The sequence below is a fragment of the Panulirus ornatus genome, chromosome 56 (assembly GCF_036320965.1).
Source record: "Panulirus ornatus isolate Po-2019 chromosome 56, ASM3632096v1, whole genome shotgun sequence".
Lineage (NCBI taxonomy): Eukaryota > Metazoa > Arthropoda > Malacostraca > Decapoda > Palinuridae > Panulirus > Panulirus ornatus.
This window is the reverse complement of record NC_092279.1, coordinates 5,647,498-5,667,543: the sequence shown is the minus strand read 5'-3', so window position 1 is coordinate 5,667,543 and position 20,046 is coordinate 5,647,498. Positions and strand designations below refer to the sequence as shown.

The following is a 20,046-nucleotide window of genomic DNA, read 5'->3' as shown; positions in this document are numbered from 1 at the left end:
TTTCTTATAGTTTAGAAAATGCCACAAGAGTGGCAGAAATTAAGGTTTTTTGGCAACACTAGCGCCCCCTGAAATTGAATTAGAAGTGCACCATTTATCATAATTCTTCGCTATTTTAGATGTGACTAACCCCCTAAGCGCGATTGTGGGACTCGTGTGAACGACAGTACGACCCTTTGAGCACGACAGCACGACCCGTGGTTATGATAATTCAGTTCATGACCTAATGTTTTTTTGTAAGGGCTTTAAGGTCGCACCGGCGTGCACAAAGAGTTAGGAGGTTGAAACTGATAACGCTCTATTGTGAGGACAGGAACCGCCGTCTGGTTGTGGCCATAGCAACAGTAGCCTGTGATCATGAGCCGTGGTCTATGGTGAGTGTACTCCCACAGTACCTGTTACCCTAGGAGCATGAGTCATCCGTAGCCTAGCTGGCTCGAGAGGGAGTTGTGTGGTTATGTGACTGTCTCCGTGCGTATTTTTTTTTCTTTTATTTCTTTTTGTAATTACGTCGTGTTTATATACTTGTGCGCGTGTTTAGGGATTGGTTATTTTTTTTTTCTTGTCTGATTGAATGCGTGTGCATTGTTAGACAGACGTTGATAACTATCTTTGAGCACGACGGAATGACCCTTAAAGCAAGACGGCATACCCCCTCGGGCATATGGCGGCGAGAGTCCTTGTTTATCACGGCCATTTTTCTGTGGCTCGTATTTTCTTGACTGTTAGTTAGCACTTTTAGAGAGAAGGATGAAGTTAGTTTGAAATTTTAAGTGCTCGGTGCCTGAGCATGCAGGAAGGTGAAAGACGTGCACGGGATAGAGTGAATTGGAGCGATGTTGTATACAGGGGGCAACGTGCCATTTGGCGTTCTAGCTTCGTCTCTTCGATGAATTTCAGCTGACATATTTCTCTCGTGTCTCCACTGATGATGTGATTATTACATGAAAGTGCACTTGGGAACTCATCGTGTTTCATTTTCCCCGTGGAAAATATATATATATATATATATATATATATATATATATATATATATATATATATATATATATATATATATATAATCAACGGTGTTACCGGACTTTGCCTAATTGAGGTTATACTGCTAGTGAAAAGCCACTTTAGCGAGACTGTATAGTCATCTTTTCATAAAAGAGAGTACAATCTCGTCAAAGAACTTTTTACCTCAAAAGGGTTCATCCTGTCCCAGCTACTGAGTGTAGTGCAGCCCTGAAACTGAGGAAGACCCTGGATGGGGGGTTGTGGGGTTAAATCTCTCTGTGAAATAGGTACGGGAGTTGTACGAAGGTGATTTATATACTCAACTAGAGTATGACTTTTTTTTTAGGTGTTAGGGTCGAGGACGGTGTTTGAGGTACAATGAGTTTTGGCCAGGGTGTGTGTTTAAAGTCACGATGGCAATGTACAATGAATGATGTATGATAACCAAAGTAGTTCTTTTTCCTTCATTGGCATCCATTTATTGTGAAGTGTTTGTGGGTCATGTCATATATAGGGCGATGGTAGCTAATATAAGACCTTCACTTGGTTTGAACCAACTGTATAGTGATGTTTACTGTCTGCTGGGGTCCATTGAACAGAATCTTTTAACTGTTTACCCGAAGACTAAGCGTTTCTTAAACGTGTCATTAAGCTTACATTTTATTCTTCAATGCTAAAAAAAATTGGCTTTTCTCGTCAAGATGAAGTTAACGGTGACGACAGAGGCACCTGCTTCATGGTCGTTATGTTATCATCTCATCAGCTTATTCCTGATAACTTTACGAGTGTTTGTAGCATCTTGGGCAATGCAGCCGTGTGTGCTGTGTTGGGCGTCCTTACAGAGCCGACAAGAGCTGATTCGGGGCGTGGGTTAGGATTGGCACATTCCCTCCCTCCCAGGGGGCTCCGTGGAAAGGGAACAAAATGGACAAGAAAGACGGTAATAAATGACAGTTCCAATAGAATTTATATTCATAACTTATAGGTTCTGTTATTTGATCACTCTGGATATTTTTGGATTTGATTTGTCCACTACCGGGCTTTCCTGGAGTCCAGGGCTCAGGAGAATTTGTTCCAGCATCCTCGCGTTCACAAGAGGCGTAGGTCCTTCGATGAATCAGAGCCAAGCGACGCTAAACCACTCCACCGCGGAAGCTCTCGAAGCTTCTTGATAATCCTGTTTTTATATCGTATTTAAAAGTTCTCATCCTAAAACTGGCCGTGATAATTTCCTTATATTTACTCCTGATTGCTTAAGTTTCAATTATAAGCTTGCTTGTGCGTCTAGGTCATAAGGTGAGGAGTATTCTAAGCTTAGGACAATATAAACTTTTACAGTCAAAATGCCAGCGTTTAGAGAGGATGTGGGGTGTGGTAAGTCATGATCAGATAACTGTGTGTGTGTGTGTGTGTGTGTGTGTTTGTGTGTGTGACCCTGGCGGTGGCGGAGGGTATCACTGACGAGAGTGTTGCCCTGCGCTGAGACCTCGTCTCCCGCAGAAAATTTTCTATGAATAGACACGGCCGCTGGGACAAGGACCCAGACGATAAGCGAGGTAAACAAGCGCTATTCACTGATCAGAGTTTCGTTGCTAAGAGAATTCAGGTGCTGTTGTGATCTTACGTGGAAGTAATCGTAGAGAAAAAAAAAAGTGTGATTTTACTCATTTATAAACAAAATCTTATTCGTGTAAAGGTTGAGAAATGATGAAATGGCCTTAGACATTCGCCATTATCATGGCAAACATGGAAACGCTGCACAGTATATGCGGACGTGAAAGACGCCTATGTCATATTCCGCTTCGCAATGACATTATTAAGGACTGTAGGATAAGAGAGGACATGAAAGATGTCCTTGTGATATTCCGTGTCGCAGTGACATCATTAGGGAGGTCAAGAAAACTGCTGATCAGCGGAGTAAATGAGCATCTATGATAATGTGTTGGAAAGGTACTTTTGATGAAATGTTCCTTTTTTACTTTTTTTTTACGGTTTGCGTGCTATTAATGTATTCACATTATGCATACATTTTTTTCGCACCTTATCTTACCATCTTGCTTAAATACCTTGTTCATTTGGGGGCTCCACAGGGCAGTACAGCAGATCAGGAAGTACAAGGATATGGTCTTTGTGAGGTGAATGCAGGACGACTGAGGAGTGTGTTCGATGATTTCAGTATGGAAGTTGCTTCTAGGGCTTGAGGGGTCTTGCGATATATTGAATCAAAGTATTTGATTTTGGAGAGATGAATGGTGTCCAGAAAGAAGACGAGAAAGTGTAACTCGTACATGTCTGGGGATTTTCATTTTAGGTAAGTTTCTGCTAGAGATGAGCCTAAGATTGGGTTGGGGGAGGGAATGTGCTTGAATCATTACATAGTGGATTTGTACTGTCATTGTTGTGTTTGTTTTTGTGGGAAAGGGAGGTTTGTGAGCATACTTTGCTGAGGTGGGAAGCAGGGATGAATTTTCTGTATCTGCATTACCCGCACACAGACACCCCACAACACATCGCAACACTTTATGACCGGTGGCCGTGCGGTGGGCGTGGCCCAGCTTCTTGAGTGCCGCAGGAGCCTCATAAAAATAGAAGGCACCCCGAGAGAGAGAGAGAGAGAGAGAGAGAGAGAGAGAGAGAGAGAAAGAGAGAGAATCATAACTCATCCTGGTTTTGCGAAGGACCTCGTGTATCACCTTCCAACACAAGTTTCACGAATCTACGGTACTGACAGTGATGTTCAGAGGAAATAGCTCCTCAAGTGATAAAAAAGAAAATTCGTTATCTTCATATCTTCTCAGACATACAAGCCTGCGGACCTACATTTTTCTTCCCAGGAGCTGCAGTCTGCAGAATTTTGATTGTATTTGGGATTATAATTTATTTGCTAGTTTTACATTAGTTATGGGTATACGAGGGTTTTCGTGGATGGCAATGGAAGTATTTCGTGGGGCCAAGTAACGCCGTTCTGCCGTTGGGAACCAAACGAGATTAGGTGTAGTACAGACCATAGTCTCGGTGCAATAACCTACCACTCTAGATCAGCAGCGAGATTTATCTGGAGGTTGTTATCTTTCTTCAGTAGTAGAACGATTTTTGACGATCAAACATGACTCGAGAACCGATAAGCTTCACTTGGGACATTTTCTATTTTTTATGTAGGTATAACTAAGCTGCATGAATCTCGGGAATATAGGAAAAAAAAAATTACTTCAGGAGGCACTTCTCCCGGTCGTGGTTTCAATGTCAGTGTGCCGTCTTGCCTGATGTACGTTATTTTACTCCCTTTTCGAAAATGCTTTTGATATCACAGGTAGTCTTTTTCATTTCAGCGTAATTACATGCCGGCCAGTCGTTTGAAACGGTTTTTTTGATCGTTGACCCAATAAATAATGGAGAAAATAAAGCGTCTGGTGATCTTCGGCGGCTGAGGTGCGCGAGTAAAACCCACGAGCAGACCCGCCAGCCGGAATCAGTTTCTCCCGAAACGTCGAAGAGAGTTGACGCTCGATCCCTTACGCTCGTATTCTTCTATTAATTTGAAATGGTTGGTTGGGGATACGCAAAGGAAAACGGTGAGTTATAACAGCCCGCATTCTTGTTACATGAAAGAATGATGTTGTGTTACCTGGTTGAAGAGGTATGGGGATATTTTGAGGGAATAAGAGGCGATAAAAGATGTCAATCACCAACCTGTCATCAGGCATTTGAACACACGAAAATATGTGAGTGCAGTTCTTGTCACTGGTCTCCAAGTAATATGTGGAGTTCTGTCGTGGTCGGATGTTTTCTTCACGTTGTCTAGTTAGCATTTGACAAGTGCTACATGAGAAGCATTTTACTCAGCACAATTTCATTGACTCGTTTATATTATGGGAAAGAAATGGATAGACCAGAAGGTATTTCAAATGCTGGTATGTTTCATATAAGGTGTATGTTATAGAAGTGTGTAAGGTAAAACATTCATTTAGGTAGCCTTGAGGGACGGAAAGTTCTATGCAAGGAATTTCACTTCAGCTGTGTTGTAGGAAATAAAGATATGTTGAAGTCGGAGTGATACTTTTCCTAATTTGACGGGTCAAAACATGTCGCAGATGGAATTAGAATTGCTTGTTTGTGGTCGATAGGCAGTTTTGTGGGGAATTAAGTCTTCAGATGTGATAAGGATGGTTAGATTACATGTTCTGTGGATGGTAGGTATTTCCTGAGTGTTAAGAGCCATACTTAACGTGTCCAGAAATGTAGAATCTACTTGGGTGTTCAAGATGGTGGGCTGAAAGTAGGTTGTTCAATGCCTGTGTTCAGGATGATGCGCTAATGTTGTATATTCTTGAGATAGTGGGTTTGTGTTCTCCATAGAGTGAGCTCTTTTTTATGTTCAGAATTTTGGGCTTGGTGTCCGGGGTTGTGCTGCATATTTCTTGGAAATGCAACTGACTAAGATGATTCTTCACTGTAAGTTGACAGCTATTTTGTTCTGAGAATGTGATTTTTTTTCATTTTTTTTATAGTCAGGAGAGTAGAGAGAACTTGTTTTATTGGAGGGGGTGAGTTTAATGCAGCTTTTGTTTTCTGCTTACGATAGACAGTTGTTTATGCATGGCTAAGTATTGCTCAATATGTTAGAGAATACCTTAATCTACAAGGGTGAAGATTTTATTTTTTAGTACAGAAGCATCAGAGGAAAGTTGGATGCTGTCCATGATTAAGATAAAACAAGTTTGTTTTTTTCTTTTTTTTTTCTTCTAGACTGCCTGTGCAATTAGCCTACAGGCCTCTAGTCATCACTTCTCTCCAAAAAAGGGTAGACATTTACTAAACTCCATCACCTAAAAGGGAACTTGATCCTAAATATAGTTTCTACCTGGCTTATACCAGTTCACTTGCCTTACGACTTGCATCAAACTTGGGCGTCTCTCTCTCTCTCTCTCTCTCTCTCTCTCTCTCTCTCTCTCTCTCTCTCTCTCTCCCCAGCCGTTTTGTCTGTTCTTCCATATATATTAATGATTTTTGGTAACCGCAAATCATACGTATACAGACGAGTTGTTTTTGTATGTTCTTTTGCAGTGACCCATTTTCCCCATATACCGTCCAAATACCCAATTTTGATTTTGATTTTTTCAGCCCTTGCATGCTAGGGTTACAGTAAACTTGCAACACTTGATACTCAAAATTTTGTATATATGTGCAAAGAGGATATGATTAACCACTTCCCCATTGCACCATTATCTTATTAGTAGTGATATATATGAATGGCTATCTTTGAATTACATGCATGAGTCACGACGTGCACTACTCGCACAGTTGAGGAGGTGCTTACCAATGATGTATAGCCCTCCTAAACTTAGTTGTATATACTGAAGGTAACTTTTCTGTGTCAGTCGCCCTGTTACCGTACCTCCGTTCAACGGTTTCCCGCTCACTTTTATAAGCAAGTCCAATCTAATCCTGAGTAGGAAGACTGTGGGGGTGGGAGTTTTGATCCTCAGGTGATCGTATTTTTCAAACCTCTGAAAAACAGACATCTCATTTTTGTTAATATTCATGACCACATGACAGCATACTGATAGGTGTCTGAAAATGAAGCATGTTAATCCATGTAAACTGTAAAAGTAAGAAGCAGACAGCCGTGCCTTTCAACAAGCTCAGCTGTTCACTGAGCTGTCAAACACCACCTTCTCCACACCTTGGAGCTCCCAAATTTAGAGAATGTTGCGAGGGATAGCAGCAGACTCGTGAACTCGGCCGCTTTAGGTACATCGTTTTTATATATTGAGTGTTGACCATATGCGAACATTCTGGAAAGAAAAATGTTGCTCTGGAATTAAAATGTTTGTATGTTCCCCTTGATTAGCTTGCAGTTGTCAGGATAAACACAAGGCAACCTTGGCTTGCACGTCATGAACGCACAATCACCTTTGACATATTGTGTTTTTCGCATAAGGAGTTTTTGTTATCAATTAGCACAGTAAATCAAAGTGCTTTGTCAGCATTCATATGTCAAGATTTCGTAGAGGTATATAAGAATGCCCATGGCCAGCACCATTTTGGGTTCAGACCAGAAATGGAAATAGTTCAGAAACTCCATCTATCTAGGAGCCTGTCGCAATGTCATCGAGACTTGATTAATTTAGCTTTGGTTTAATGTACTTCATACTGATTATGTTTTCTTATTCCCGGATGGAGGAAACCTTCAGAAAGATATCCAATCCCCTTGATGTGATATTGGCGAACTGTGTTTCGGGAACAGCAATTTCTTCGTATTAGCTTTCATGATGCTTCCCTGTAACTTTATCCCTCTTATATTAGAAAATGATAAATATGTGGAGATATCAATACAAAAGTTAGAAGAAAGAAACTCTATCCGTTAGTGCAGCAGAAAAGTTGAGGTGCATGAACTGTAGCGGATTTTTTTTTTTTTATTTTTTTTAAGAGACCTCAGGAGTTGTTGGCTTTAAATACATCCCGTCTGTCTTATTTCAAGTTAGAACTAATAATTCGAAAGCCTTAATCAAGAATCAGAAATGCCAATCATACAATTTTGTTTATTGCCTCATTGATGTTTTGAACAGAATAGATGATTTCTGTTGTATGGAAATGGTAGACTAGATGGGAATTTGAAGCTGAAAAGACTAACAAACTACAGAAGATAAAGAAATATTTTGAAATATTGCATTTTCCCCTCAACAGGAATCGCTGTTTTGAGACATTTTGTTGACAGGATTGTTCATACTAAGTTTATCCATGTCACTTAAACTACCCTAACATGGTACAGCTGCAGTTGCAGTATTATCTTGGAACATATACTACTGCATTGCCAAAAGTGTATGAGTGTCAGAGTTAGTTATGAATTATATCCTAGTTATGAATTATATCCCATTATGAATTATATCGCAGCAATTTGAAAGAATAAAAGAGCTGGAGAAACTCTATACGTTTATGTTGATGTTAATAGACATGATTTTTTTTTTTTAGGAAGCCAGTTTGAATTATTTTATGCAAAAAGTCACAGTTTTTTAGATATCTTTTAAAGATGCCATAATAAATAAATAGTTTTGTTTTTTACATCTTATTCATGCTTAAATTAAAGTACTGAATAGTCATCTATTAGTTTGCGGCACGTTTCAAATTTCACATTATCACTGTCGTATTTTTTTCTTTAAGTATACCGCTTGCGTTAACGTAAGATATATCGTCCATATATCATCCTCAGACATTTCATTTTCTCTACGACAAGAACCTCAGAAGGCCACTACACTCTCTCCCCGTATTTCATTTTAGATGTCTTCAATGGTTGACAAATATAAACTGACCGTATAGGATGACAGGACCACAATGATTGAGATGTATTGGATGCAAGACGAAGCTTGATAGTGAGTTGTTAAGATATAGCTTGCTGAGAATAGAATTAATTGACTCGCTTTGGAGTGGTACGCTTTTAAGTATTTTTCCTCATTGTTGCCCTCCTTTTGATTATTATTATCAAAGAGTTTGAGTTGATAACTATGATGTATCAGTTGTATTTGAATGGCGCGGGTTTTGTGCATTGCAACTGTGGATCCCATTCCAACTGACTGGTTAGTCAGGTCATTCCGCTGCGTTTCATTGACCGATTTCCAAACGACCACATCCCAGATCATAGATAACTTCGTGCGATGCCTCACTGTAATTGTCAGCCTGTGAAGAGAGCATGGGAAGGAAGAGGTATCATTGTGTGAATTTTAGATTCTTACTGAGAACGTGGTTAACTAGGGCCTTCATGTGAACGCTAGCAGATGTTCATGGACTGGTTCCTTCACCCGATAGTCTCCTAAGTTAGCTTAGAGTTAGGTAAACCCATTCGCACCAGGGACAAATGAGGACCATATGGATCATTCGATTTCGAGTTTTGGCTCAACTATAAATTTCTGGCTCTGCTAAAAATCTAATGGACACCTGGAGGATTTTTTTTTTTTATAATCAGTGTTATGGATGTGAATTATAGGATTTGCTTAAAAGATATTCCTGACCAGTTAACTGAAGTGAACGAGACATGGGTGGATCTTTGTGCTCAATATGTTTTGCCGGTATACTATCAGCGGCCAAATTATGATTCAAATTATGTGTCGTAGACTTTTTACTAAAGGTATGACCCACAAAGATAATTGTTTATATAGTCTTGATATATTTCGAAATATATTACCGTTGGATGATGCCCAAGTCAAGATTTTAAACTGAATTGTAAGAGAAATTAAAGCTGATTACGTTAGTTTGCATCATTACCTGGTGACGCATGGCTCTCTTCAGTAACACGTAATAGAAAACATATGGAATCCAAACCTTACCACAAGGGAGAAAGTAGCAGCTAAGTAGTGCGAGATGACGCATCTTTCCATATTAAATTACTCCTCACCAGATGTTCACTGTAGCTTTCCTCGTTAGATTCGCCAGCTCTTCTGCTCGGAGCAGGTCTGCCTTCAGAAATTCTTGCTGCCTTCACTGCATTCCTAGTCGCTCTTCACAGCGTACAGGCAACTTTGGCATTAATACCCTCTTATCCCCGGAAAAGCATTTCAATTTCTTCTACCTGGAGCTGAATTAGCATTTATGTAATTGCAAAAATAACAAATATTTTGACCATTTTTCCGTTGACTTTTAAACATATATTGATTTACGATCGACATGGGAATAAACTTGTAACAATCAGGCTTGCCTGCTTCGTATGCTTCATATACAGAAAAAAAAAGTAACATTACGGACTGAAGTTTCCTGAATGGCTATTTATTGGCATGAACAAAAAGTTGCCTCCGAGGCTGCTGTATCCTGAATCTAGTGTAGATTCCTTGGGCCTGGAGCTGCCCTTGGGTTAAGTGCAACAACCCGATTGCGTTCCTTGAAAGTCGCTCGTCTTGGCTCGGGAACTTCCCGTCATACCGGAATAGATCGATTTTTTTTTTTCCCCGGCGTTTTCTTATCAGTAGGTGGTGACCTGCCGTCTCAGGCTCAGGGGATTTCCCCACTCTCACCCCATGCTGAAAGTTATATCGTTCAAGTATTAACAGTAAATTTCTGGGAATCGGTAATTCTGTAACAAAAATTTTTCCTAGAGTGGCTGATTTGCCGACCTATAAAATTTTCGTAAGAACAGAAATTTGTTGAGAAATATTCCCCAGAGAGTGGTAACTAGGCGGCAGAAAGGAAGCTGTACTGAATTTTATCCCACTTCTTTTTTGTATAGTTGCATTTAACACTCGTGTCGTATGTGATGATAAAAGAATAATGAGAATTTCATTCGATCTGCATCAGGTGAACCTTGCCATTTTAAAGTACAAAACTACAAAATACTGCACTTTTTTTTTTTTTAAAGAAAATTGAAGTGATTGGCCTGCGATTTAGCGTAATCGTACTGCATTCATTCTAAACCGGTTGTTGATTGACTTGGTTATTATATACAACTCCGTTAATCAGTTGCATGTTTAAGGACGTGAAGAACGTTTGCAGTAAATATATTCAAAACTGGTTTTCAGGTAAACCTTGAAAATGGGTCTGTGAAATATATGCACCACAGAAATCAGGAGCACTTTAAGGAATGAAAAATAAAACGTCCAGTACGATCAAATTTTGTTGTTGTAATAAACGTTAAACAGTATTCGGTAAACATAAAACATTAAAGAATCAAGACATTTTGTAGTATAACGAGGAGTGCTGACGGACCCTCACCGAAATATCTAAGATAATCTTACAGTGGACAGTACGAGTTAGGAAATGGGATATTTCCAAGTACAGTTGCTGACACAGGAGGCTGTCTCTGTGTGCATCATATTTCCGTTGCGTGGACGTCACCTCCATATGTTCTCATATGTGCCGTCATTCTTATTCGAAGACGTACAGTTAACATTTAAGGACTGTTATGTAGGAGTGAAATTACCCTTGCAATAGCTAATTTCTTATTTAATATCTTTTGTACAGTTTGTCTGCATTTGGTTGTGTGAAGTTAGCTCAACATGGAGGGGAGATGTATGCTGTGGTTGCTGCAGGAACGTTCAGCTTTAGTTTAAGTTAAACAAGTTTAGGGATGAAAGTTATTTTAGAGGCACCGTTTTACTGCACTTCATCCACTCGGAAAATTGAATTTCATTTTTTTTTAGGGAAGCCAAGAAAGACTGTGTATGTACATTGGCAGTTTTTTTTTTTTTCTTTTCTGAAGACTTCAGGCCAGACATCATTTGCTCGGAAATGTTTCTGGCGAATGAGGTAACATGAAAGCTGCTGTTAAGGTCGCAGGTGTGCGGGGCAGGTGTGCAGAACAGGTTTTACGGCCGTGGCACATCTCTGGTAAGTGGGAAAACCTAACGCACGTTGATAAAAATAATGCTCAGCTTCTGGTAATAAGTCTTATGGAAATATATTTTGTTGGGTCGGATGGACCATTTTTTTCCATACGTACATTAATATGGCGTATCAATAGGGAATCTTAAACGTGCTTTTGTTTTACATCTTTGGTTTGTTTTGTGTTGTCCGTGTGGTAAGTTCCTGTCGGGCAGTCAGAGTGTATGTTGCAGCCAAGGTGTTCTTAGTTTCGAAACAGCTAGAATTATGAGAGGAAGTATGCATGCCACGCCCATCACTCAGTGCCTCATTGACGTTTTAAGGTTACGCCATTCAGCACGAAACGCAACAGCTCATACTCTTGTTATGTAACTGAGACCTCGCTACATAGACGTGGATGCCCAACATAGATGAGAAGCAGAACTGACGTAATTAAATCTACGGTACCCGCCAGGCACACCTGCCGTAAATTAGCTTCCACGGTCAGTTTTGCTCCTGGCATGAGAGGTTGTGATGAGTCATGCGCGGTGTTTCCGGGGACGTGAAATGGCAGTGTGGTAGCCTGATGAAGCGGAGGAATCGCATGCTACAGAACGCCTTCCCAAAGATAAGATGTTGGCGCTTGAGGTTTCTGAGTAGTGTTGAAGACTCTCTCTCTCTCTCTCTCTCTCTCTCTCTCTCTCTCTCTCTCTCTCTCTCTCTCTCTCTCTCACACACACACACACTAATTATAGGTAGGAGCCGGTAGGCTGCCGCGGACGAGGGAGGTACATTACCTGCACAGCATTATCTGCCTGGGTATTGGGAGGGTCAATGACGGCTGCGCAGTGAACCACTACGTCTGTGGCTGTCAAGTTTCAGTCCTTTGGCCCAAGTTATCTTTTTTTTTTCTCACTCCCTCTGCCTCACCCACACGTAGGCTGCTAGCTTTCAGTTCACAAGCAAACAGTCTCTCCATCTCATAACTCATAACACTTAAAAATCACGAAACACACGGATCTTTGTAACTTTTCCAGCGGTGAGTGCTACGCGATAGCCCTGCCCTTTGGCGGATATCACCCCCTCCCCCCCTCCCCTCCTTTTTTTTAGGTTTCTAATAGTAAAGAAAGAAGAGTTAGGACATGGTAAAGGGTTAGTGTGGAATGGAAAAGAAGATTGAGTTATTTACAAGTGTATGTATTGTATGACGAACATCTGCTGTCTTGTCTTTCTACATTTTCTTCACAGTTATTCGAAATTAACTCAAAGTCTAGATTCAAATTATCGCAGTCCCGATGTATAAATGTAATTAGGTGTTTTACCTGCACATGAATGACATGCCCTTCCCTTGCCTCGCCTGCTGATCAATACTGATCAAGTGCTTTAAAGCACGTGGGTCACGGTCAGCAGACGCGGTCCCGCGGAATGTGTTGCTTGTGCCTCGCAGGTTGCCTTTCCCTGGGATACAGAAGGTTGGTAGGTGGGATAGAGCTGGGACGGTGGATGGGATTTGGGCGAAGTGGATATACTGTTGAATCATTAGTGCTGAAGTTGTTTGGTGGCCGGATGGTTGGGAAGTCGGGTGTATTACAATGTGGAGTTTGTATGGGTAGTGTGGATTAGGTTGGCGGATAGATGAATAAGGTGGGTTGTTTGATCATTGGAAGTGCAGAGCTGGGGCTGCAAGGGAACTTATTTTCCGAACTAGTCTTAAAATATATTACATCTGTGTAAGTGAATCATAGGGTAGGTGAGGAGGCGAGGATTCTGGGAGCACTGAAGAATGTTTGGAAAGAGGAGTCGGTATCTGGGAGGGCAAAACTTGGTATGTTTGAATTTATAGTGGTCCCGTCATTATTATCATATATATATGATGCGAGGCACGGGCTTTGGATGAGACTGTGCGGAGGACGGTGGATGTGTTGGAGATGAAATGTTTGATGACAGTGTGATATTATGTGGTTTGATGGTGTAAATAATGAAAGGATAAGAGAGATGTGATAATAAGAGGAGTGTAGGTGAAAGAGCTGTAGAGGATTTGCTGAAATTGTTTGGACATATAGAGAGAATGAGTGGGGAAAGCTTGACAAAGAGGATATATGAGTCTGGAGTAGGGGGGGGGGAAGAGAATGGGGAGACCAAATTGGAAATGGAAGGATGAAGTGAAAAGATTTTGAGTAATCGGGGCCTGAACATGCATGAGAGTGAAGGGCATGCACGCGATAGAGTGAATTGGAATGATGTGTACAGGGGTCGACATGCTGTCAGTGGACTGAACCAGGGCATGTGAAGCGTTCGGGGTAAACCATGGGCTTGGTTATGGGAAAGGATCTGATCTTTACATGAATTACACATGACAGCTAGAGAATGATGTGAGCGGATGCGATCTTTCTTCGTCTTTTGCCGGCGCTACCTCGATAACGCGAGAAACGATGATCATGTATGAACATATATATATATATATATATATATATATATATATATATATATATATATATATATATATATATATATATATATAAGAATATTTTGATATTTTGTAGCTAATCGATGCGGAAAATAGTTCCTGACTTTATAGACTGGCATTATTTCCACCTCTTCATGGCGGCGATGTTACGGCACAGGTGCACTCCATTCGGGCGAGAAGGTGCCTTGAGTACGGTCATCATGACTTCGATCGCCTTGAATATAAGTATAATGATGCCGTATACCTGATCCCGGTATGTTATGCAACTAGGCTGCTCAAGTACACATTATAAAGAAGCTTATTCCCTCTTTTTTTCTTTTCGTATCGTGATCAGGGTGTTCAGTATGGCGCCTAGACATTTATGGTGTTTTTTTTTTTCGCGTATCCCCACAATCCCTCTTCTTAAAAGTTAGGTATATTATGCGAGCCAGTCCGTCACGTTGTATGCAGGTGTGGGACTAAACCTAATAGTCTTGTCCAGACGTATATCGTATCTCCTACTAGTCCGTCACTGTAATTGCGCTTTTTACCCGATGGATGTGGAAAATATTTCCCCACTTCCTCTAGATAGACCGTCTATTAACTCCACCTCCTCTTCATGGTGATGTGGCAACAGTTGTACTCCTGTCGGGCGTTAGAGGAGTGCTTTGAGTAATGTCATCATTACTTCTATTGCCTTGAATACTTTAAGAACCCAACCCGTTATCATTGCAGTTTCGTCAGCTGCTTGTGTTCTTGAAAGACATTACACCATTACACCAGGATCTGTGACGCGCATTATGATCAGCCTGGTTACCGTGTTGTGTCATGAAATTTGAATTCAAAGTCACTCGTAGTTTGGAAGGTTGAAATTTCTTCCCTGTTGGTCACATGATTTTGAAGGTCCACTGCAAGAGTTGAATGGCATGTGTACAGGTTTACACTATATGCGTCTTCAGTTTACAGAGCGCCCCGTTGATTCTGGGGCCATTTAGAAAGCGAATATATGATGACCATATGTCAGCTCTCCAATATCCTTTCCTATGTAAACTTTGTCTTTAATCTATTCCCCGTAATTCTCTCGTAACTCCCTATCTCGTCGTTTATTACTCGTCCCCTGGCTCTCCCTCATATAAAGAAAATTCAGTACCCTCACGTAATCGTACTTGAAGACTTCCAGTGTATGTTTGTTCCGTTGTAACATGCATCATGGAGTGGCATGTCTCCTCGTCGACCCCTTACATCTTAATAATATTTTGGCAGGCTGTCGAATTTTACTCCATATATTGTAGGTCAGACATCACTAAACATCCTAGTCTCGATACTCATCGAAATGCTCATTTGTATCCTACATCAGCTTGAAAGTAAGAAAACAAAAACTTCTGTCCCCCTTATACCAAATAATTCCTTATCATGAGTGGTTAGGGTTATCTTTTATCTCAGGTTTGATAAGAGGATACACATACTTGATTCAATTAAGGTGTGCCTGAATTGGGGTATTTGTCGCTGGAGGTTTAGTAGGATCCTACCCCAAGCTTAACTGGGTTCTCGTGATTGTCTTAAGAGAATATTGATTTGATTGATTCGTGTTGCATCATGGAAAGATGACAATTAATCCATTGTAGATGTAGGTAATGTGTATATATTCAGATTGAATATTGTTTGTATCATGACATGAATCGCAGAAATGCTTGGCCGCATAGACTACGGTGACTTTGGGCCCGATGAATAATGATAAGTTAGATACAGAAGAATGAGTTTGTAGTATCGCCGGGGCTGTAACAGAACTGGTTTGAGCAAGTTTCAAAACCATCGATGTATTCAATACGCTGCATGCTTCATTGGTCGAATGGCCCTCAGAGGCGATATTCAATTAGTGTATGTGGTCGTTGAATTATCGTAACACCAGAGGAAAGTATCAACGATTTTTCTGTTAGTGGTTATAACTTGACGTTGAATGGCATGTGACTTGTAAACGATAGGCTCTATCTAACCCGCCCGTATAAAAGATAAAGTAAAAGGTCGATAACCCGTATCTTAGTGTTGAAAAGACAAGTTGACAAAAATTACAAGCTGGAAAAATTAATTAGCATCGAACACTTGACCACTTTCTTTTCATGCTGCTGTGTTTCACCTTCCACCCTTCATCTAACTCCATACTAGGAAAGACCTTATCCTTTGCAGCGCACGAACGCACACTTCTCTCTTCTTTCCTTGGGTTCATTTGAAACATATGTCATTGTTTAGATTATTAGGTAGAAAAAAAAAAAAAGGATTTGAGGTAGTAGTAGTTTTTAGGAAACTAGTGGATTCTCGTGAAATATTGTGGGAGGATCTTTTGCTGGGGTGGCAGGCAGTTATCAGTGGGGAACATTATAGAATAATCCTGGAGGGTGTTTCCCATGGGAATATCAAGGAAAGCTTTGGGGATTGTACTAGGGATGGTTGTAGAGAATAGTGACGAGGAGTAATCTGGTTAGTACCGAGTAACGTAGATGATTTAGAGTGTCTTTTTAATGATTGGTATAGCGTGATCCTTGGGTCTTCACCGTATTTTCTAAGCAGTTGCGTGAGGTATATGCGAACAGATGTGTAGGATTGTCGTTGAAGGCGCTTCGGGCAGTATCTGATAGTTGTGATGTATGAGTTCATGTTGAATGTTGCTGCAAGTATCCAGGTTGGTGTAATAAAAAGTACTCTACCTGGCTTTGTAAGAGGCATTCGGTTTCGTTGAATATATCAGGAACTGTCGGGGGTAATGCATATAAAACCGTGTCGAGGAAGATTTCAGTTTAGGAACTTCTTGGGCGCATTATTTCGCTGTTATGAGTACCGGTACCTGATCACGGTAGATACTGTTTGAAGGCGACTAACACTCACCAGTGGTGAATATTGAGCATTGCTATGTAAAAGATAGCAAAAGAACGAGATGTTGATGTACTGTTCTATGTCAGTTTTGATAGATACATTTTTATCGGTCATTTGATGTAAACATTTACGTGTCAGTTTTAAGTCGCAGGTATTCCAGTCACTGTTGATCGATGAACCAGAGCTTACTTAAAAATCTTGTGTAGCAATCTTTTTATTCCTCCCAGTTAAGCATTGGAAAGGTCTTAGGAACCTTAAAACCTACCTTTACTGTACCGCGATGGTGTCTAAGCGGTAACAGATATGCCGTGGCGAAAGTTCTCAAGCACAGTAATATTCTTATTACACTGCCCATGTTATCGTACCACCATGGCCAGATATAATTATCAGGATATTAAGCGCTGCGTATTATTTCTTCCTGGTATCAAATTATTTAAGTCGTGACAGACAGATATAGAATAACACAGGAAGCTCTGATGCCTTACATTACTGTGGGTCGATGCAATTTACACACTAGGATTGCACAATTACCACGGCTCTTGAATTACAATAATGATAATGCTTGTAATGAGGAATTTATGTCATTATTATGGTGCATTCTGTTGGAGATCCTGCATGTAAATGACATTTGACTAGAAACTAAAACTAGGATTCTCATTGTGGAATGTTTCATTTTTCATTCTAAGAGAAACTTTCCTATGCCTCATATTTCTTTGTCACTTCGGCCTTGGTTTATAGTTGAATATTTAAGATCATGGTATTTGGAACGTAATGATAGCGAGTATATTTGAGTATTAGAACTACGACGTGGAGAAAGTAGATAATTGTACGCAGGTCCAGCTGTTTTGTGGGAAAAGTTTCTTACGATGAGGCTTAACTCTTAAATGACACGTTGGCATAATTGTAGTTGTCTGCCGAACTTAATTATGAATTACAGAACCGCACACTCATCTACTTAGGATGTTAGCTACACATGTCCTCTGATTTCAAGATAAGGTTTCGGTAGATCGCCATTGAATTGTTGAATCTTGAACCGACTGATTCCGCATGAAAGCAGGCACTAGTGTTCATTGAAAAAGATTGATGTTTCTTTCTTTTGGTCTCAGGAGAAGCCATGCCACCCACATCTCTCTCGGGATAGATTTTGACACCGCTCTATAACAGAACCCCACCCAGCCCATCTGGCTATTACAGACCACCTTTACGCCACCTGTCCCGCTTCTCCAAAATGAACTTAACACCCGGCCTCATGCCTCAGTACACTGCACGGTTTCCTGGAGCGAGTAACGCCCACGGGACTCAACAATACTGACGCAAGCGTTCGTCATGGCCGGGTAAGGTGGTCTACCATCCACGGCCGAGACCCTGATGTCATACTTCATCATGGTGGTGTCGTAAGTTATGATATGTATATATATATTTATTTTATTTATTTATTATACTTTGTCGCTGTCTCCCGCGTTTGCGAGGTAGCGCAAGGAAACAGACGAAAGAAATGCCCCCCCCCCCATACACATGTATATACATACGTCCACACACGCAAATATACATACCTACACAGCTTTCCATGGTTTACCCCAGACGCTTCACATGCCTTGATTCAATCCACTGACAGCACGTCAACCCCTGTATACCACATCGCTCCAATTCACTCTATTCCTTGCCCTCCTTTCACCCTCCTGCATGTTCAGGCCCCGATCACACAAAATCCTTTTCACTCCATCTTTCCCTGGGGATAGGGGTGAAAGAATACTTCCCACGTATTCCTCGCGTGTCGTAGAAAGCGACTAGAGGGGACGGGAGCGGGGGGCCGGAAATCCTCCCCTCCTTGTATTAACTTTCTAAAATGGGAAACAGAATATATATATATATATATATATATATATATATATATATATATATATATATATATATATATATATCATGCAGCGTTGGACTGTGATCATTTTAACTATAGCGTCATGCCCTAACATACTAAACAAAGAAGGATGTTACGTATTTGCTGCACATTGCCAGAGTTAGATGTTAGGTAATGCATTACTCTGGGAAAGTATATGTGGCTGAAGATGATTTAAAACGAATAGTTGCCTCATTGTTTTCTTAGAGATTAGAGGGGTTGAAATTCGGCCACAAGACGAGGAGAGTTAACATTTTAGTTATTTTGTGCTGTTATATGGGTTTTCGTCCAGGATTGTGTGAAGGTGTCAAGAGTGCATATAAACAATGCTGTATGGAAGATGGCGTGACCTTAGCTGGGCCAGAATATTCTTGTACGGCATTTGTCCCTCAACTACAGCTAGGTTTGTGTCTGTGTGCCGTTATGTTCCTTCAGTTAATTGAGCAAAAGCAGTCACATTATCTTTTTTCCCCCCATCTTTTTATATTACAAAGATTGTGTGTTATGGTTAGTGCTTGGAAATGGTGCAGCTTGTAGACTTCCATGCAGGTTAACCTTTGTCTTTATATGTTTAGTAACTGGTGGCTGCTGGACATGTAGGGGCGGGATGACGGTTATGAACGTTGTAGAGCGTAGTGATCATGACGAAATATAATGCCAGGGAGAACTATTCATCATGGGATGGTCATAGTTTTATTTTCATCACCGTGTGAACTCTCAGTACATAGATAGATATTCGCTCATGTCTAGTCGACAATGGATTCCTGAAACTCATTCCAGGCGATTAGGCAGAATTCTCTAAGTGAAATGGCACAGTATACTATACAGAGATTGTTCAGTCCACGATACGTATTTGCAGCTGTGCTTTTGACTCGGAAGTCAAAGATGGGTCACTATCGTGCCGTTTCCTTTCTACCTCTATATATATATATATATATATATATATATATATATATATATATATATATATATATATATATATATGGTAACGTGGGCAGTCAGACTTGGTTAATGACCTTTTACCTGTACCTTTAATGATAAAGTTTTTAAAAGCTTTGGTAATAAGGGTGCTTTGATGAAAGAATTTGGGATGGATCGACATACGTCCTCGTTAGCGTTTTGGTGAATGGAACTGAACAAAAGTTGCGTCATGATTAATGATAAAGTTGGGATGCTTTGGTGTATCATATTGGAGTATGATGCACTGGATTTATGTTATGCCATATAGCGTGGGATATATTGAACGTGGATGACGTTACGACCATTGGTTAGTCTCGGACCTGATCCTGAAAGGCAAGTTCTAAGGTTACACCACCAATACCCAAGTGTTTTACCGCCATCCTTAAGGGGCTGGAGATAAGCCGAGTCGTATGAATGCTTCCTCTGTGGTGGATATCCTTGCATGCCTCATACTGAGTTGGTCCTTTTAACTCTGATGTGTATTTTGTAGCAAGGTTTAGAAAGATAAATTCTGCATTGCCTTTATCAGTTATATGTTATGCAGTTGTGTGAATATCTGCTGTTTGGCTAATGCCATAAACTGTTTGCT

The 20,046-nt window shown here is 40.6% G+C and overlaps 1 protein-coding gene across 1 annotated transcript in view; it reads left to right on the top strand.

Annotated features, from left to right (window-relative positions):
• Nucleotides 1-4,420: 4,420 nt before the first annotated feature.
• CAH1 (carbonic anhydrase 1) overlaps nt 4,421-20,046 on the top strand; it is a 62,035-nt gene continuing 46,409 nt past the window's right edge. The window contains exon 1 of the mRNA XM_071693694.1: nt 4,421-4,574. Within this exon, the coding sequence (XP_071549795.1) occupies nt 4,544-4,574 (31 nt within the window). The 5' untranslated portion in view covers nt 4,421-4,543. The remainder of the gene's footprint in view (nt 4,575-20,046) is intronic.